Source organism: Oryx dammah, unplaced genomic scaffold (genome assembly GCF_014754425.2).
Source record: "Oryx dammah isolate SB20612 unplaced genomic scaffold, SCBI_Odam_1.1 HiC_scaffold_1, whole genome shotgun sequence".
Classification (NCBI taxonomy): Eukaryota; Metazoa; Chordata; class Mammalia; order Artiodactyla; family Bovidae; genus Oryx; species Oryx dammah.
Window position 1 is genome coordinate 52,990,296 of NW_024070185.1, and position 22,033 is coordinate 53,012,328.

Genomic DNA, 22,033 nt, shown 5'->3' on the forward strand with positions numbered 1-22,033 from the left:
CCATATAATTAATAAAAAACTATTTCAGAGATTATACTAATACAGGTTCCATGTAAAGTCTTTAAAAGATCTGCAATATATATCCACACAAAAAGTATCCTTATATATCTACTTCCCCACACCCTTACCAGCACCAAGTGCAGGCCTCTGGTTCAGACTCATAAATGGTGGTCAGAACACTTCCTCCTGGCTTCCTTCAAGCATTGAGAACAAAGAAATTAAGAAGGAGCAAAATAATGAGCAACCAGAAATGCCAGGGAATGAAAAGGGTGTGTGATGGAGTTTAGAAAAGAAACAAGTGGCTGAAAGTGAACAAAGGAATGAGGAAATGGGAAAGGGGTTAATTTTTTTTTTAAGTAGGACATCTTTCAGGAATATTCCTATTAATCAGGGCATGACTCAGAGATAACTATGCTAATGACTGAGGAGCAAGAGGTAGTTTCTGACTTCATAATTTGATTCAGAGTGGATAAAGGAGGGGTAGACTGAAGTGACTTAGCAGCAGCAGAACCAATCCCACTGAGATTGGATACCTTAACTTAAGCTCTTACTTTTGGAGTTTGGGTTTCTTCTCCTCAATTTTTAGTCAGTTTCCTCTCCCCAGAGCTGAATTTTATCAGAGAAAAATTCCCAAACTTCACTTGGAGTTTTTAGAGTAGAACAAAGCATGTGCTTCACACTTTCAAAGAAAATGTTCAGGCTTTGGTTGCAGCTGAATAATTTCAAAATGGCTTCATTTAAAGACTTCATATAAATATGAAAAAATTTATAAACAAAAATTTAATCTATAAAGTAAGCTGAGAGCAGAAGAATTGATGCTTTTGAACTGTGGTGTTGGAGAAGACTCTTGAGAGTCCCTTGGACTGAAAGGAGATCCAACCAGTCCATCTTAAAGGAGATCAGTCCTGAGTGTTCATTGGAAGGACTGATGTTAAAGATGAAACTCCAATACTTTGGCCACCTGATGCGAAGAGCTGACTCATTGGAAAAGACCCTGAAGCTGGGAAAGATTGAGGGCAGGAGAAGCAGGGGACGACAGAGGATGCTGGGAAAGATTGAGGGCAGGAGAAGCAGGGGACGACAGAGGATGAGATGGTGGGATGGTATCACCGACTTGAGGGACAGGGAGGCCTGGAGTGCTGTGGTCCATGGGGTCGCAAAGTGTTGGACACGACTGAGCGACTGAACTGAACCGAGAAGCATACACTCAAAAAAGAGGTGTTGGAGAAAAAGAGTCTGAGTTTTTGTGATTCTATAAAAAGCTTGGTCTGTAAGACAGTCCCTGAGTCAGTATCTGAGAAACAACAATGTTTTAGTGGTCAGATATTCACATAACAGAGAACCACAAAAACAGGATTAAAAGATGGCATTTGGATATACACTGATGACCTGAACTATGTTATGCAAATGCTTTATTGTGTTTCTTGGGCTTTAAGGGACACTGAAATAATTAATGTGCACGTGAAAAGATTACAGTAGAATAGCTGGCTCCATGCCGGTATGCTATCACAGGGAAACAAAGACAGCAAAAGGAATATGGAAATCAACACAGCTCTACAACCCTGATTATGCTCACCCACTGTTTGACCACATATTTCCTTCTTTGGAGAAAAAAAATAAAGAAATTAATTCCCCAAACTCTTAGAAGACAGAATCGAGACAGACAAAAGCGTATCTACATAAAAATTCTGAGGACTAATACATAAAGTTTTAAAATATTAAAAGCCAAAGCAATAACCTAAAATAAAATACATCCTTTAACTGCTTTTGCTAGTGGTCTGCAATGCATTTTCCACAGTTCCCCAAGATAAAAAGGCAACTGTCAGCATCCATTCCCACGTTTTTCTCATGAATATATATCAAGGGAAGTACAACAAAGTCTGCTTTGGATTAGAGTTATGAACATCAGATTTCAAAAGAACAAAATGTTTTAGGAGTTTATTCTAGCTTTGTCTCACCAAACCCTAAAAATGTGGGGAAAGTAGAATTCTATAGTTCTGAGTTTTCTTAAAGAATTTAGAAAGTAGAGAGGCAATGACATTTTCATATATTATTCTAATTGGAAAATAAAAAAGAATAATGGACTACATCCTGACATTTAAAAATACTTTTGATAGTGTTTCCCAATTACCAACAGTGATGACTATGGATAACACGGATGAAGAAATTAATGAGCAGTATTATTTTTTCTTATTATGCTTAAGACCATTTCCAGTACTACCAGACTTGACTTGATGTTTGAGAAAAGAACATCATAAAATTACAAGGTAGGCTTAAAAAGTATGCACAAGTGATAAAGGAGTCCTAATGAATAGTAATAGATTTATTATTTTAATTTGCAGCATAAGACATCACCACAGGAATCAAGAAACTGATATATTTTTAGATGTACATTAAGTACTTATACATTGAATGGCAAGTTACTGTGGAAACTTTCATTCTGTGGAAACTTTAACTGGATTTATGTGCTAGAATTAGCTGATGAGTTGCAAGTTTTGAAGTGGTAAACTCATTAGCATTAAATCACAAAATATATTTCTTTATAAATATAATGCATTTATCTTATATAAAATATGTATTGGTAAACATTTGTTTTCCTCTAGCTATATGTAAATAGTGACAAAATAAATTAAATTATGCATGCTTCTTGTATCTTCTCTGCAGTTGAAAACATTTTAAAATTTTATTTCACTGGACAGCAAATTAAAGAAGAGAAATGATGACTTTTATAACTAAGGACTTTTTCCTCTCCTACTCTTTATACTGACAAAAGCATCTTTCTTTTTATGAGGTCCTTTAGGCCAGTGTCAATTTTTTTCCCCCATTTCTGTATCTCTTTAGATACCCTGGTATCAAGCACACAGTAGAATGAGCCCTCAAAATATCTTTTGTCTTGATTCAACATTCAAATAAGTGAAATATGTTGTCATATTCTCCCCAAATATGTAATGTCTTTAAAATATTATATCCAAAGATTATGGAATAGCAAACAGCTATAAAAATAAAAATACACACTGAGATATCATAGCTAAAATTCTGATGGCAACTGCTTAACTCAAAAGTGTGATAATTTTCATATATCTTATACTCTGTAGGCACCTTGTGTTACAGAAGGCAAATGGTGATTAAACCTCGTTATTAAAAAGAAGTCCCTTAAAAAACAAGATATATATGGAAAAAAAAAAGAACTTTTTTGGTTCAAAAGCCATACACTGTAACCCAGGAAACATTCAAAATGTATGAATAGGTAACTTATCTCCATATGGGATATTTGTTCATCAACTTTTTATCAATCCTATATATAAAAGAAATGCTAAAGAGGACTGGGTCTGTATTTTAATGGAAATACTAACACCCGAAGAAAAATAAAATATTTAAAAGGACCAAGAAGCCAAAATTCTTGTGTACCCCCAAAATGTACAAAATTAGAAGTACATTTTAATATGCCAGATCTTATTTTAATCAGCTGTTGGGGATTTCTCACATCCTTCTCTTTATTTTCTACCCTATTAGGATGATATTTAACATCTGCTATTGGCATGTCAGTCTGCAAATTCTGCCTCTAGCGGGAAAACAATGGTGTCTTCTCCATTTCCCCAATACACACACCGCACTCCAGATCAAAGTCACTGCTTTATATGCCCCTTAATTATTCTCCACAATCAACTCTGACTCATGATGGCGCCTTTATCATCCTAAAAATCCTTATTTATACTTGTTAGAATTTTATGCAATAGGGAGATGACAACCCTGAATCAGCTCTCCAGACAGGCATATCAAGGATGCTTTTTCATTCACTCAGTGCTTACAAGAGATTAAGTTATGCAATAGCCTCCAGAATTCTGTAAGAGCCAGAGAGGCCACATCACCAGGACACTTCTTGGCTCCAGAACAAACTGATTTAGAGCCCAGCTGCAAAATCACTCACGTCTGCCAAGAGAGATTTTGAGTATTCTTTGGGACCCACCCCTCACACAAACAATGATTCAAACAAAATGAAAACAAAACAAAACAGGCTGACTCACTCCAACACTCTTAGCTCCATCCTGTAGGAAGAAGGCTATAAAATAGTGTGATGATTAGCCTAGGGATTTCCTGGTTATTTTCATTTTCAGAGCTTCTGTCTAGTGTAAAAAGTATCAAATAGGGTCTAATTAGACCTGAACACACAGACCTGCTCAAACATCTTATTGTTCTGAGTGCTAAACAGGGTTATTTTAAAAATTCTCAAATCAGTAGTCAAGAAAGCAATGAAGTCAGTTTACCCCAAGCCCCATGAGTTATTTGTATCAGATATTAAAATGATAATCCATTGCCTGTTCACAGAGCACTCACCTCATTATCTGACTCCACGAGAACTTGATCATATTCACTAAGTGCTACTAGAAACATGATAGAGGTGACGTTTTCAAAGCAGTGTATCCATTTTCTTCTCTCTGACCTCTGGCCCCCTACATCGACCATTCTGCAAGGTTAATAACATTCATATTAATGGCACATAAAGAAAAGCATCAATAAAGCTTTACGTATAAACTTAAGAAATGTACTTTCTGAAGAGAATGGTCATCAAAGTCAATTCAATTAATATTTATTGACCATCTACTAATTTTCTTTTACCCAAAATCAAAGTCAAGACATTCCACATAATAAATCATTGCAGTTATTAAAAGATTACCTGGCATGTATGAAAATTATGACTTTGTGAAAAAAAGAAAGAAAGAAAGAAATCCTGTGCTAAGCCAAGCAAAAAGGGTGTTTTATTTGACCAAGCACAGAAGAGTCAGAAACAAAATGAGTTTTATTTGTGTTCACCTCTAATGGCAAATACTGTCTTCAGTTTCTTTTCCTATAAAATGAGAATGAAGATCTTCATGTATTTCTCAAGGAAGCTAGAAATGTTACCCAGAAGCTAGAAGTATTACCCAGAAAGAATAGCAGTAGTGAAGGAGAAAGTAATAAATTTTCATTCTATTTTCCTATGTAAATTTAGGCTAGGTTAATCAAACGCATTTAAAAGATGTAAGATGCCATACATTTCAACATGAGTGTGTAAATATTCAAGTAAATGCAAACACAACCCCATTGATCTTCAAGCGTTTGAGGCTGTTTTTTTCTTCCAATATTGACAATAATTTGTACAATCATGCCGATAACATGGTGCAATAAGCCTTACGTACAAATCAACTTGCTATGCTGCTAGAAGTCATGAGTATAAAATTAAAATGCTGTAAGAAGCCACCATATGAATTATTTCAAGAATTTGTTTTTTACACTTCAACTCTGTGCTAACTTGTTGCTCAGGAACCAACATCAATTAACTTGAATGCTAATGTACGCATGAAAATATCTAGCAGAACTTAATATTGAATCTAAGTTTCTTCAAACTGTTGACTAAAATGTACACAACGTCTACAAGATAAATATTTTTAGAAATTGAGAGTTTTAGGTACAAAAGTTTGATAGTAGGGTTCTGAAAGTGTTTGTTGAGAACTGTAGCTGTTCTTGGTGTCTTCCTGGCTCTCAGCATCAAACCTAAATTAAGAAATCAAGGATGTTCCAGTGATTGTTTTGAAAAGTTTTCATGAAAGAGATGAGGGGCAAAACGATGGATCCATGGAGACCTATGAACTACAGACATCAAAACTAGATTCTTAGACATCAAAACTAGATTCTTATATAAATACTAAAATGCTAGCTCTTCTCTGGTGTTGAGTGAATAGTATGTTCATTTATATGAAATCCTCATTTCCTGAAATCCTGTCATGCTAAGCTCTATAAGATGCTTTTGACTGTAGCAAGAAATTATTATTCTGTCATTATTTTTATTGAAGTACCAAAAAAAGTCCTTTAAAAGCTAGTGCACAAAATGAAAAAAAAAAAAAAAAAGCTAGTGCACAAAATGAAGGAAACAACCTCCCAAGATGGAATAGTGACATGGTTTCAGATTTCACTAATCATAAAGCAAAGAGGAGTTGATCCATGAAATGCTACATGTTTTCTGAAAATATTCTAACAAGGTTAGAAGCAGATGGAAATGTGGTGTTTCTAATTAAAGATCTCTAAATGCTATGAACTCAAAACTTCATCCAGAATGCTGAAGATATAAGGAACCTTAGTGATCATCTAATGTAATCATTTCATTAATGAAAAAAATGATGCTCAGAAATTATTTCCAAAGTGTCACCCTCTTTATGGATATGTCTAACAGAGTAGTGCATGGCAGCCAGATGCCACCACAGGTGCTGAGACTGATTAGAATAAAACACACAGAGCTTTGCAGGCAATGATGAAGGACCTGCTTATCAGAGTAACATGGCAGAGTTACACTGTAGAAGTTACGTTAACTCCCACTTCACAACCTTGTATTCTATGTTGCTGCCTTAAATGGGTTGGGTTCTTCCAAGTAACTCAACTTTCTAGACCCAAAAGCATATTCACATGGCTTCATCCCTCCATGCACCATGTGGCTTGTATTCTAACTAAAAGTACATCTGAGTGATTGTGTAATAAGAGGTTAAATGAAAGCAGTCTTATTTTTTCTCATCTTAGAAAAAAATTATACTACTTCTGCTGAAGACCCAGAAAGAATAGCAGTAGTGAAGGAGAAATTAATAAATTTTCATTCTATTTTCCTATGTAAATTTAGGCTAGGTTAATCAATGCATTTTCAAAATCATGTAGTTTTAAATTTTTGAAGCAACTTATTTTGATTTCATTGATTTCTAAGTGATTTAATCTGAAATAAGAAACCAGTTCATGCATTTTTCTTCTCCTTCCTCTTTCGGGGACACATTACTTCATTTGTGTATCTAATGATAATAATTGGTATAAAGGTGTTATTGTTTTAAAGTCTAGACATGATTTCAATATATATTCACCAACGTGCTCTAGGTGTAAGAGCTCGGAAGTGGATTTTATGGACTCAGTTACTACCTGAAAATGACACTTTGTAAATCGAAGGGGTATTCGATGATCCCTGTGGTGGGGACTCGAACTCTGAGCACATCTTGCTGCGTAGGCAGGTAGGCAGGGTCAGCAACGCGGTCCAAGTCATTAAGATAGCTGGAGGAGGGAAGACACAGTGAGAATGTCAGTGACACCATCGTACACGGCCCGCTGATGGAGAAGGGAGGGAAACCATGCATCCTCAGAGAAAAGAAAGAGAAAATCAGGAAGGGACAGAGGCCGTCAACCTTCCACAAGTCAGAGCAAGGTTGTCCGTCTACGATGATACGGCTCACAGTATTTCTCATTTCTTCTCTTGCAATCGAATAGAACCCAGACCAAAAGCAAAGGGGGAGAAGAAAAGAATTAAATCAGTCTCCTGCCCTCTACTTGTTTAGCAGGTCTGGTGATTCAGCAGGAGTTTTAAGCAAATAGCTTTTGAATTATGTACACAAATGTTATTTGTATAAATAAGCAGATAACAGAGTGACATATAAGGTCTGGATGCTTTTTTTTTTTTCCTTTTTTACAGAACACCAGAGTCCTTTCCTGGAATGTATTTCCTTATAAGACAAGAGCATACTATGTCCTCAACTCTATCCAAAGTTTGAGTCATTCACAATTAATGTGAAGCCATGAGATTTCTAGCTACTGAGGCATCAATATCTAAGGCCAGATATTCCCAGTATATAGAATCATCACACCTAAACTTTAAATGTATCTGCTTATATAACACATCTCCATTAAAAAAAAAAAAAGCACCTTTTCACTGTGAAATAATTTTAGACTCACAAGCAGCTGCAATAATATTACAGAGAATTCTCCTGTGCCCTTATTTAATTTCCCCCAAAACATCTTATGTGACCATAGTACATTATCAAAACCAGGAATCTGACATTGATCCAATAATATTAACTAAACTACAGACGTTATTTAGATTTCATCAATTTTTACACACATACACACACACACATTTTTGGAGGGTATATACAACTATGAAATTTTATTTCACATAGAGATCTGTGCAGTCACCACCACAATCAGGATACAGAATTGTTCTGCTATCAGAAAAACTTCTTTGTGTTACTCATCCCACTTCTAACCCCTGGCAACCACACATATGTTCTCTATCAGTAGAATTTTGTCATTTCAAAAATGTTATATTTCATTCTCTAAAATTACAAAAATATTTGCTACTGTGAGAATCACATAACTGGTGAGAAATCACATAACTGATGAGAAACAGGTAAATATAACCGTTCTGCATGGTATCCTCATGATTTCAAAGAGACCCTATATTCCCTTTGGCCCTGAAAGGGATGGAGCACAGAAAAGATTTCAAAACATGCGACTACAAAGGATATACAGAAAGTAACTAACTTGTGAATAAGATTTAAAGAAAAGGTAGAACCATTATAGACATGAAAGAGACTATATCCTCAATACCTTTATGCCCACGAACAAGACAGAGTGAGTTCTGAGATACAGAACAGGGAATGTCTGGTGTGAGGCATAACTTAGCAAGAGCATAAAAACTCAGTTGACATGACCTATCCAGGATAAAGATTTTGTCTCACCCTCTGTTATTCCTTAATATGTAAACGAGTGCCTGGCAAATAGTACTTCATGATTATTTGCTGATTGGATGGATGATTTCCTATGCTGAGAGTTAGTTTTAACATTATTCAAATATCCTTCTTACTAGTAGTGTTTCCATATCAATGATATGGTTAAATTTGAAACTGAGTAGTGAAAAAAATACCACATTAAGTCTCTAAGATTCATGGGATCATAAAACAGTAGAGCTAGGTCTGGCTTTAATAAGAAATAAATTACCGCCTTTCTGCAGCTGTATCAATTCTTTAAGACAAAAAAGTATTAGTCTGGAAATTTTTAATACAAAACAACTAATGAATATTCTAGTGACCTTACCTCAAACATATCAGTGATTCTCTAGCTGGCAATTAGCTCTCTACTGACTGATAGGAATCAGCCTGATACTTTTAATTATTACAAAAGTAGCTAGGGGACAAAAGGAGGGAGAGGCTGGGAGAATATGAGCTTGAGAGGCAGGAAGGAAGTATAAAAATGGACTGGACTCCAAATTTGAGGCAACGTCTTGGCACAGTCTTGGAGGTGCCTGATGGGGTTAATGAGCCAATGTTCTGGGAGCTGGCCTGTATCTCATTCTACAGATAAACCAGCTCATCACTCCATAAATGTAAATATAACTGGTTACTCTGTGTGATGGAGTATTCTGATTTACCAGGTACTAATTTGAAAAACTTGAACATACATTTTGAAATCTGCAACATCATCATTTATTTAACTACCATATACAAAAATTTAATTCAGAGGAATCAGAGAACTTCCAGTTCCCACTGGCAAGCTTGTTTAGAAACAAGCTGCCCAATAAATCACTTCTACTCACTTCACCTTATCCAGAGGTCAGAACAGAAAGTGATCAAGTCTTGTACACAAGGTGTTCATGTGTTCCAGTGGGAAGAGAAATTGTGACTTTCTGCTTCTTGAAGATGAACTCAACAGACCACACATTGCCACTTTGTTTTTAAATATGCATTTTGCACAGAGGGCTTCCCAGGTGGCACTAATGATAAAAGAACCCGCCTGCCAATGCAGGAGACATGAGATGTGGGTTTGATCCTTGAGTCAGGAATATCCCCTAAAGGCATGGCAAGATCCCCTGAAGGAGGGCATGGTGACCCACTCCAGTACCCTTGCCTGGAGAATCCCCATGGACAGAGGAGCCTGGAGGACTACAGTCCATGCAGTCACTAAGAGTTGGACACGACTGAAGTGCCTTAGCATGCGGGCGCATGCACTTTGCACAGAATTGAAAGAACCAGCATATGAAGTGGGAGATTTCCTGTCACACTGCACGTGAGAACCTTGCAGGTCTTCCTCTCCAATTCAGAAGGGGAACTGAGCTCTGGGAAAAACACGATGGAGTAAGAGTCAGGATACATACACATCTGCAACTGAAAGCCACTGACCTGAGTTCAGAGGCTGCCCTAAAAGTACTGTCAGTGGTGTGTCTTCCTGAACCTCGGGCACTACTGAGATAGTAGCTAAATATCTGAAGCATTCACACCTGCAAGAATATATTCCCCCTTCATCTTTCTTTTGCTCCTTTTCAATATAAGCATAGTTCAGAGAGTAACAACGTCAACCTAACAATTAGCCTATACTGGGCGCTTGCTGCTTGCTAGGCTCTGTCTATTCACTGCCCAGGTTTCAAAATATTTCAAGGCAAGGAAATGGTCATTAAAAATTCACATACATTTCCAACTAGCTGGAAAGCAAACTGCACTTCTTGCCTGACATCCTTGTTGTTTTGCTTCAGTTGGATGGTGGAAAGAAAGGTCCGGTTCACTGATATAGTCCAACAAAAGAAAAAAAAAAAACACGAAAGGAACTGGTATCAAGGTCTGCTGGTTGCAACATACATTATCTAGAGCCAGAACCAAGTTAAACAAAATCCAACCTCAGTTCAGTTTAGTTCAGTTGCTCAGTCGTCTCCAACTCTCTGCGACCCCATGAATCGCAGCACTCCAGGCCTCCCTGTCCATCACCAACTCCCGGGGTTCACTCAAACTCACGTCCATTGAGTCAGTGATGCCATCCAGCCATCTCATCCTCGGTCGTCCCCTTCTCCTCCTGCCCCCGATCCCTCCCAGCATCAGAGTCCTTTCCAATGAGTCAACTCTTCACATGAAGTGGCCAAAGTACTGGAGTTTCAGCTTCAGCATCATTCCCTCCAAAGAAATCCCAGGGCTGATCTCCTTCAGAATGGACTGGTTGGATCTCCTTGCAGTCCAAGGGACTCTCAGGAGTCTTCTGCAACACCACAGTTCAAAAGCATCAATTCTTCGGTGCTCAGCCTTCTTCACAGTCCAACTCTCACATCCATACATGACCACTGGAAAAACCATAGCCTTGACTAGATGGACCTTAGTCAGCAAAGTAATGTCTCTGCTTTTGAATATGCTATCCAACCTAGAACACCCCCAAACAAGACTAGAAAAACAGAACAACAAACCCTCCAACCAAACCAAAGACATACGAACTCTCTTCTACAGGAAGATCTGGGTGACTTGTTGCAGATAATTGGAGGAACTGGCAAAACGTGCCTAGATGAGCATCTTCACTGCCAAAGAGAGGCCAATGTGGACAGCTTCTACCCACATAAGCCTCAATTCCATGTGGCCCCCTCATCCCGGGCTTCAGGACTTGGGAGGGACTCATAGCACCTCCTGCATTTCACATTTGCTTAGGGAAAAAAGTCACTGTATTCCCTTAGAAGTGGAATTCTAGCACGATAAGACTAGTGCATGCTCATTTGTTGATTCTTGTCTCATGCTGAGAAGAGGTAACAATGGAATAATCTCTTAAATGAATTGCACTTTCCACTGAAGCACCTCCAATTTGGGGGGAAAATTTTGATGGAATATGGGAGGGATGGGTTCATTCTGGATTATTCCATTCATTTAACCTTTAACAGAGAAACACTGAGGTATGGACAAACTTATATTGCAGAGTAATTTAGAGAGTTAATTATAGCTACAATTTGTTTTGTAGGAATGATTTTGAGTGGCTGCTGAGGTCATTCTTGGGGTGTTGTTATGGTGACAGGTACAAGGAACATTTCCAAGGCAATGTGTATGTAACAAGTGGCTTGTAGTAGCTCTTTCCTGATGTCAGAGAGAGAAAACGCCATGGTTCACGTGGGACTTATTTAACTGTCTACGAGTGAACACTTATTTAGGATTGTGCTAGAAAATGGGAAGTTTAGTTGATTAAACTCATTTTACGCCAATCCATTCATGGGGATTTAATCACTTTTCACTGCTTTGAGACACTTAATAATTGAAAACTTCATAACTGCTTTAAAAAAAAAAAAGACTCAACATTTTCCCCACAGACGATTGCCCATTTAGGGTTCTCACATTCCATGGGGTCAGAGACCATGATTCCCTTTGTTCGTGGCTGGGCACCAACACTCCACCAAGGGACTGGAACATAGCAGTTGCTCAACATGTGACCCAAATTAAAACTACTTTATAGAAAACACTGTAGTGGTTAGAAAGATAGGTTATAGCTTCTAGGAGAAAACAAAATAGGATGGGGGCTGTTAGGTACCCATCTTCATGTAACTACCTCTCTGGGTTATTACTGGCCTGCATTGTGCAAGAACCAAATTCTGAATTAACATGCCTCTGATGAATGTAAAGACAACACAGAAAGGAAAGGCAGCATCCATTTAACTTCATTGAGTTGATGTGCTTCCTGATATTCTTTTAGGGCCTGGCCACTGAATGATATAATTGGTATATCCATTTTATGCCTATCAGTATCAAGCTTTCCAGCCCTGGAATTCACTCTGCTGCTGCTACTGCTAAGTCACTTCAGTCGTGTCTGACTCTGTGTGACCCCACAGACGGCAGCCCACCAGGCTCCCCTGACCCGGGGACTCTCCAGGCAAGAACAATGGAGTGGGTTGCCATTTCCTTCTCCAATGCATGAAAAGTGAAAAGTGAAAGTGAAGTCGCTCAGTCGTGTCCGACTGTTCGAGACCCCATGGACTGCAGCCTACCAGGCTCGCCCGTGCATGGGATTTTCCAGGCAAGAGTACTGGAGTGGGGTGCCATCGCCTTCTCCATATTAACAGATGACTGTGACACAATATCTTTAATGGAAGAAACAGGCTTCTGATGGTTTACAGTGAAAAGCAAGACAACAAAGAGACTCATGTTAGTAAAAGTTCCACGGTTCCTTTCCTACCATGAAAAAATGCAAGGTCATTCTGAAATCCAACAACCATCTCGATGGGAGCTGAGGAAATGAAGACCCCCAAGATATGGTCCCTGCCTGAAAGGAGTTTACCAACTTGTGGGAAGAAAAGGGTTATATGAAGAGGAGGAACAGGGGAGTTTATCAGGGAAGGAAAGAATGCATATTTTGGAAAGAGTCATTTTCTGGGAAACTTTTTGATCTGTCTCTAATCCTTGGGGATTATCCACGAACCATCCTTCTCTTGCATGACTGATTTATATGAAAGACTTAAGGAAATGATGCCTATTTGTTTATAATTACACTTTGTAATTGCTAAATTCCTTTTACACTTAACTTCAGGATCCCATCTCTGGTTGCAGAACAATAATAAATTCATAAATGGAATATAATCCATTACTTTAAATGATTAAAAATAGATGGGATAAACTTGAATGTCACTAAAACAATATGCTCCAAATTAAATATGGCATCCTTCTTCTGAATATTTTTAAAAGAGATTCCTTAGTTTTTGACAAGTTTGTCAGTTAACAGTTTTGAAAATGTTCGTCGCTCAGTAGTGTCTGACTCTTTGAGACCCCATTGACTGCAACCTGTCAGGGCCCTCTGTCCATGAGTTTCTCTAGGCAAGAATACTGTTTTGAGTTGACCTTCAAATTTAATTTATGCTCCAATTTTACATGTAATGAGAACTTTTTTAAAGTAAATAGAAAAAGCCCTACTCTACTACCTATGACTGGAAGGATAACTGAAATCTAAGCCAAGAATAGCATAGAAATTAGAAATTCAAGTGGTTTTTTTTTTTAAGTGAAAGAAACATGAATAAAATTTTGAGATGACTCAGCAAGTAAACTGTACCATATTACAGCTGGGGTTACAAAAAATTAACACAAGTATTAGGTATACAAGCCTTATCAATTACACCAAGAGGGGGAAAGAACCCATGGGTTGTAAGTGGAAAAAGAAATCTCTGACATTGGGTCTAAATCAAACCAAACATAGTAAGATAACTGAATACAGCACCTTGGAGCATTTAATATAACAACACTATGGGCCATGTATCAGGGTTCTTTAACTCCTGTGTAAGAGCCTCCTACCAAGGCTGTATTAGTAAGAGATTTGCAGTTCAAGTCAGATATTAAGATGAAGCCCCAGCACAGAAAATGATTCTGTGTAGAATTTTACATTTTTAATTATTGAAAAGGTTAGAAAAACTAGGTTGACTTCATTAAAAAAAAAAAAAAAAACTAAACTAAGAGCTCATTGTAAGAGGAACAGTTTTAGGGTACTTGAAAGCTGGATCATGCCTGAGATCTTGTTTGACACTGTCAAAAGCAGTAGAAGGTAAGAAACTAGAAACACACAGTCACTATACAGTTGCAATGTGACCACAGGATTCAAAGGAAAAAAGTAAAAGAAACATTCAAAGTGGACTTTTTTTTTTTTTTTTAAAGAAAGTAACCATTCTGCAAAACTGCCATCCTGAGGGGACAGTCAAGCACAGATTTTGGTGCCAAGACCCACCTATGTGTCCCCTCTCCTTTGGTAGATCCTGCTATTCGGAACAGCCTGGCTGGTAATCTGGTTAGGTGGCTTAGCTGCACAGAATTTCTGATTACTCATTACACAAACACTCTTATCTTCTCAAGAGCTCAACTTTCCTTTTTCCTCTTTAAATATGGCACACCATGATCAGAGTTCAAGGAGGTAGAGCAGAAAATTTGTTCATAGGAAATTATTTGTTTTAAATACAAAATTCCAGATTTAAAACAAGATCACCTAGCGGTAGCAGGGGGCTACAATCTCACAGTTTATGAAAGCTACTCAAGGGAAAATATTCTGTGGGATAAAACAGGAAAGACCATGTATTTCAATCTTTCTTTGCCAAAAAACTAAACCAACTCAGAAAATCAGATTTTTTTGAAAGTAAATTAAATAGCTCATAAAAAGATACTATATCACTACATTTCTAAACAGTTTCAGTATGTTATATATGGATAGTTGATCTCAATGTCAACCATAAAGAGACTACTAGTGTCAAGTGGGGAAGGAGCTGGAAGCTATATGTGATTCAGGTAGGCTCCAGGACCAAGCCTAGGTCAGAGCAAAAGATTCCTAACTAAGTCTGTTGCTCAAACAAACTGACCTTGTAATTAAAAGAGCAAAAAGACAAACAACAATGGTGGGGGAAGGGATAAATCAGGAGCTTGGAATGCATATACACACACAACTATATATAAAATAGATGATCAACAAGGACCTACTCTATAGCACAGGGAACTCTACTTAAGGTTCTATGATAAGCTATGTGAGAAAAGAATCTGAAAAAGAATGAATATATGTACATGTATAACTGAATACGTATACAAATAACTGAATCAATTTGCTGTGCACTGAAACTAACACTGTAAATCAACCATGTGGTGTGGTGGTGGTTTAGTCACTAAGTTGGGTCTGACTCTGGGGACCCCATGGACTGTGGCCCACCAGGCTCCTCTGTCCACGGGGTTTCCCAGGCAAGAATACTGGAGTGGGCTGACATTTCCCTCTCCAGGGGATCTTCCTGACCCAGGGATTGAACTTGCATCATCTGCATTGCAGGTGGATTCTTTACAGTGGAGCTATCATGGAGTCCCAAATTAACTATATAACAACAACCAAAACAACGGAAGAGACAGTGAAAGAGACAGAGATACAGAAAGAGAAGAGGAGGAGAAGAGAGGCCTTTTCAATTTGCCTGTTTGGCTTTCTTAATTTATTCATCTTTTATATGACAATTTTCAAAGCTGTTGACTAATTATGACACAATTTTTATACTTCTAAGATGTATCAAGCATCAGAAGGCTACTTTTTATTCTAGTCTGCCCTTCTTGAACTGTAATGACAGTGCTTAATTCATTTTTCAGTTAATTTACACATATTTATTGAAAATCTGTTGTATGTCAAATTCAAATCACTGTATGTGTTGGAGAAGGAGGAGGGGCTAGCACAGGGAGCTGGTAAAAAATATTTATATGTGTGTGTGTATATATATATACACACACACATATATATATACATATTCTTTGCCTGTAGGGATATCAGGTTACCTGGGAAGTAAAGATAGCACAGATGAATCAATTAAGAAATAATTAAGTGCCAAATTGTGAGGTGCTAACTATGAATGCATTAAGAAGGGAGAGATGATTATGAACTGGTCACTGGAGAATTGTGTAGAAAAATGGAGGATGAGTTACATGGTGCAGACCTAAGGGGCCTAGAACAGGCTAAAGAGGAAAGAGAAGAGAGATGGGAAGAAATCAGCAGACACATAAATTACTTACTCTTTTATCATTATCATTCAACAACTTTCCCTGAAAGCCTATATTGAAGGCTGGGCACTGTGCATAGCCCTGGGTGAGAGCCACAAAGAAAAAAAAAAGATGTGAATTCTGTCCTCAAGGAGCTTGCGTTCTAGCAATGGAGATAAATGTGCCAGCTAACAGCCATCTGACAGTGCAGATAAGATGTGGCTCATCCAGTGACGGTAGACAAGAGACGGCCGTGAGCGAAAGGTCGCTGACTAAAGCCGGCCTCTCACGGTCATGTCTCCGTAACTTGGATACTGGTTCTGTAGAATCAAAACTTCCATTTTAACAAGGATGTCTGGGTTTGAGGAGCTGGTCATATTAAGCTAGTTAAACTAATTACAGATCAAGATTCTTTAAATCAAGATGCCCTTGTGCTCATGAAGAAGATCAGGGTAGCCCATCAGAGTTCAAAGCGGGCTTGGCAGGTGAGGAGTCAAAATAAAGGGATGGGCCAGATGGAGAAAGCAGAGGTCCTGGGTTCACCTGAGACTGGAGGTGGGGTTACCTCCCAGTCAGGCACGTGTTATGTTAGGCCCCTCTCAGAAGCAGGTCAGTCCTACCTTTGGTTACAGTGACTGTTAAATCCCATCACGCCCTCCTAAACCAGCTGTACCAGGCAGCACATGGGGCGAAAGCCAAGACACATGAGACACAATCCTTGTCCTCAGAGCCAAATCTATTCAGTCAACATTTCTGGTCATTTATTCCATCATTAGTACTGGACATCCTTGCATGGCATTTAGAGGTACTGCCAGGGAATACAATCTAGCACTCTCTGAAGCTCACTTCCTATCTGAAGTTTTGCTGTGCAAAGCAAGTTTACTGAAGGAGTACTGCTGAGGAACAGCAGGCCATTCTTTCTCCATTCTCAAAGACGAATCTCCAGGTTGATTTTGAGCATCTCAGGCATAAGGTAGGGTCTCCCCAAATGGCAGAAATGGAAGCAGAATATTAGCTGCCTTTTAATATTCAGTCTTCTTCCATGGAGGAAGAAGTTGCAACTTTTTTCTTTTCTTTTGTGGGGTCAGGGTGGGGGCTGAAATCAGATAGTAAGTATTTTAGGCTCTGTGTGCCATTCAGTTTCCGTTGCAATGATTCAAACTCTGCCACTGGGCACAAAACGAGCTTTGGACAATACATAAACAAATGGGCTTGGCTATGTTCTAATAAAACTTAATCTATAAAGACAGGCAGCAGGCTGAGTTTGGCCTACAGGTTTTCCAATCCTGTTCTGTAGTAGCAGCACCCCTGTTTTCATCTGGGTACCATGTCATCCTGAGTGGACTGTGGTAAGGGACTGTAAAGAAGAGGAAAAGCAACTGAACGTGCAAACACTCTGCCGAAACACGAGCAAGCAGCAAAGTGATAGAGTGAAGCGTGTCTCCCATGCCCAGCCTACTCTTCAAGCAGAGTGAATGAATGATCAGCAGGTATTGAGGTAAGCCCTTTCCCTATCACATCTCTGTAATAAAGGTTAGAAAGAAGTTAGTCTTATCTAAGTCTTACCATCTCTAGCAGCTCCAAGCATTTTGAAAAAGCAATACTAGAGACCAAGTCTTAGAACCTGATGGATTCTTCACTGTAGAAGACAAATTACAGGATGCGTGCATGCTCAGTTGTGTCCAACTCTTTGAGATTCCCTGGACTGTGTAGCCCGCCAGGCTCCTCTGTCCATGGCATTCTCCAGGCAGGAATACTGGAGTGGGTCATCATTTCCTCCTCCAGGGGATCTTCCCGACCCAGGGATCGAACCAGAGCCTCCTACATTTCCCGCACTGGCAGGCGGATTCTTTACCACTGAGCCAACTGAGAGCCCAAATTACAGGGTGCATTTTGTTTCATTCTTGTGAAAGGTTATTAGGAGATATGGCTCATTAGATAAAAGAAAAGAAAAATAGAAGTAAAAATGTCACTCAGGTGAAAAAAGGTCCATTCCATGTTATTACTGTCACTCTTTGGGGGCGGGGGGGGGGAGGGGCGAAGCAAACATATTCAAGACCAGTTATCCTCTTCTGAGCTCAAAATAGCATTTTGAGTAATTTAACTATGTAGAGAATAATCTCTCTGCCTATACATTTCCAGGTAAATTTGGGGAGGAGTGCCAGGTTTTCACTTGATTGCATAGGATAATGGTTTCTCAGATAAAGGCAATCTACTGTTACAGAATCAAAGGACTTCAGAATTTACAAGGGAGTTTAGAGATTACAGAGCACATACCACTAACTGAGGCAAATGAAACTTACAGAGCCAAAGTCCCACAGGTGAGGAGGGGCAGATGTAATTCCACTAAATACTAGACTTTGACTCAATGGTCTCACCATATGATGACTCATCTGCCTCTAAAAGCCTGCAGTAGGCTTACCTTCTTTTTAATCATCAGATAAAGAGTAAAGTTATAATGGCTGCGAGAGTCAGAGCCTACACACTCTTGGGTTCAAGTGTTTGGCACATGAGTCAATCAACAAGGTACTTCTTCAAGGATTCAGCCTGAAATCAGGTAGATATGCTAATCTACCTCTAAAAACTCATTTTGCACTTAAAATCCAACATTCAAACTCCTTGTGCATTTTTAAATTAAAAATTTAAACATGAAGTCAGAAGTAAACTCCAAACCTGACTTGTGCTCAAAAGTCAATTATCATGTACTTTGGATTTATGGGCTGTGACACATGCAGAAATTTCAAAAAGGTTTCTGATTTACTGACAACCTTGGAGGGCACTTCAGGAAAGCAAGATTAGGGATTACTTGGTCCCTTATGGTGAACATACACTGAGTCAGACATGACTGAATGACTTTCACTTTCACTTTACAGTAAACATGGACAGAGCAGTCCTTTGCCAAATGCCTGCAGTGTGAAGACTTCACACTGCATGACAAGTTGATTGAGATCTGGCTCTAGCACATACACTAACTGAGGCAAATGAAACTGACAGAGCCAAAGTCCCACAGGTGAGGAGGGGCAGATGTGATTCCACTAATTAGCTAGTTCTCTAGCTAATGTCAGGGAGCTTTTGGTACTGTAGGCAGTGAACTCATTTGACCTGATGTCTCACTATATTAAAGCAGGTGGTGAGCCACAGCAAAAAAAGGGCGAAAAAAAAGTAAACCTACAGCCATCTGTTTATTGTGCTCTTTACCTAAAGATATTCAGAGTCCTCAGACTTCAAAAAAAAAAAAAAAAAAAAATCAATAACAAAAAAGGTAATAAGGGAATCTACAAAACTCTCCTGCATCTTAGATTGCTTTTTTAGTCTTTCATTAAATAGAACTGGAAGAATATGCCAAATGAAAGCCAACTGCAAATTTTTCCTAAACTGCTCATCTAGAATTTCCCATCTCTTTGCTTCTACCAGTGTTTGTTGCCTATCCTTTTGAGCCATCTGATTGGTTTATTATGATCAGCAAGTTGGCTAATCAAAGTAGAATAAGGAAAGCTCAAATTATTTTAGTGTTTTTATGGCTCTAGTTTGACTCCAGTAAAAAGTTATTGGATGAAATAACTTTGGGAAAAAAGGGTTAAAACTCTAGACTAAATTAAAGAAACAGTATTTCTCAATTATCTGTGACTTACAACATCTTCCATGTTGTATGAACAACTGATATATTGCTAAACATAGATAGAGCTTCCCAGGTGGCACAGTTAAATTTTCTGGATGATAATCAAAACCCTTGTGGGTGTATTTACCAGTAAATTCTACTTAATTTTCCCATTGATCTTACACATATACAACTACATACAGGCAACACTATCATGCTCATACTCAGTCATGCCTGACTCTTTGCAACCCCAAGGACTGCAGACTGCCAGGTTCCCCTGTCCATGGAATTTTCCAGGCAAGAATATTGGAGTGGGTTACCATTTCCTACTCCAGGGGATCTTCTCGGCCTAGGGACTAAACCCACGTCTCTGGCATCTCCTGCATTGACAGGCAGGTTCATTACCATTGTACCACCTGGCACTGCAATAACATTATGAAGATTAATAAATAATTTGCACCTTTCATGGTAAGTGATTTTAAACTCATAGATATTTATCTACTGGCTTCCCTGGTGTGTCAGTGGTAGAGTCTGCCTTGCCAATGCAGGAGACATGGGTTTGATCCCTCTATGGGATCCCTGGAGAAGGAAATGGCAACCCACTCCAGTATTCTTTCCTGGGAAATCCTATGGACAGAGAAGCCTGTTGGGCTACAGTCCACCAGGGGTTGCAAAAGAGTTGGACATGGCTCAGGGACTAAGCAAACAAAAAATGTATTTATTAGTCTATCATCAATATACTTGTCAATTATCAATCAATCTCTTATTCATTTCTTCAACTCTCTGTCTATCTATCCATCCATCTATCCTCCTTTGTGAGGGTAGGTTTCAGTGATTAAAAACTTGGGCTCCGGAGGCAGCAAATCTGACTTTAGTTCTTACTTCTATCACTTACTAATTGTGTGACCTTGAACAAGTTACTCAGCTCCTCTGAGACCCTATTTTCTCCTCTGTTTCATGGAGATAATAAGAAATATCTACAGCTTTGCATGTAAACAACTACACAGAATCTAATACACTGGAAGTGTTCAGAAAAAAAAAAAAAAAAAAACAAAAAGTGTTCAAGCTCTTTTGGTAATAGCTTTTCAAGGATGCCAGACCTTCAAAAACGGCAGGAAAAAAAGAGACTTAAATGCCTGTAGCTCTGGTACATCATAGTTCATTTATAACAGCCAAAGACAGATAGTGCCTACATCATGGTCACTGAAACTGTGGAAATTATCTAAGTGTTATTTCATGGAACAATCATTTGCAAAGGTCAAACGTGAGCACCCAATGGGCAGAGGAGAGAGACACTTCAGTAAGTATGATAACAGATACAAAAGAGATTTGTACAAGTGTTAAGATACAGGGCAGGGCTTCCCAGATGGCTCAGTGGCAAAGAATCTGCCTGCCAACGGAGGAGCATTGGCTCAATCCCTGGTCCGGGAGGACCCCACATGCCACAGTGCAACTAAGCCCATGTCTCACAACTATTGAGCGTGAGCTCCAGAGCCTGGGAACTGCAACTTCTGAAGCCTGTGTGCCCGAGAGCCCATGCTTGGCAACAAGAGAAACCACTGCAATGAGAAGTCTATGCACCACAACTAGAGGGACGGCCCTGCTTGCTGCAACTAAAGGAAAGCCCACGAAGCAACGAAGACCCAGCACAGCCATTAAAAAAAAGATACATGGCAGAGTGACACATAACCTCTGGTATTGGGCAAGACTTTCAGAGGGTGTGACTCCTGAATTGGGTCTTGAAGGATAAACAGGAGTTCACCAGAGAGAAAAGAAGAGAGGCATGCTTGGGGCCTGTTCTCAGAGAAAACTGCTGTTAAGCTGCAAACTTTAAGCAGATGTGCATGGCAGGCACCAATTCTAACACTGCTAGAGATCAGATATTAATATCTACATGTTCCCCAAATCTAAACTGAAGAGTCGCAAGAGAGACAGTCAGTACTCGGAGGCTGGTCTTAAATTCTATAAGGTAGTGATACTGTCTAAGAAATTAGATCCAGAATATCAACAAAGTTTTAAAATTTTTATCATAAAGATAGAGCAACATAGATGGAGAAACAGTGGAAACAGTGTCAGACTTTATTTTGGGGGGCTCCAAAATCACTGCAGATGGTGATTGCAGCCATGAAATTAAAAGATGCTTACTCCTTGGAAGAAAAGTTATGACCAACCTAGACAGCATATTCAAAAGCAGAGACATTACTTTGCCGACTAAGGTCCATCTAGTCAAGGCTGTGGTTTTTCCAGTAGTCATGTATGGATGTGGGAGTTGGACTGTGAAGAAGGCTGAGCGCCGAAAAATTGATGCTTTTGAACTGTGGTGTTGGAGAAGACTCTTGAGAGTCCCTTGGACTGCAAGGAGATCCAACCAGTCCATTCTGAAGGAGAT

At 38.9% G+C, this 22,033-nt stretch overlaps 1 protein-coding gene across 1 annotated transcript in view; it reads right to left on the reverse strand.

Moving 5' to 3' along the window:
• Positions 1-22,033, reverse strand: part of GNAQ (G protein subunit alpha q) — a 321,449-nt gene that overhangs the window by 79,628 nt on the left and 219,788 nt on the right. Inside the window, exons 4-5 of the mRNA XM_040257650.1 lie at positions 6,934-7,062; positions 4,336-4,465 (exon numbers count right to left, since the gene is read on the reverse strand). Coding sequence (XP_040113584.1) covers positions 4,336-4,465; positions 6,934-7,062 — 259 coding nt within the window. The remainder of the gene's footprint in view (positions 1-4,335; positions 4,466-6,933; positions 7,063-22,033) is intronic.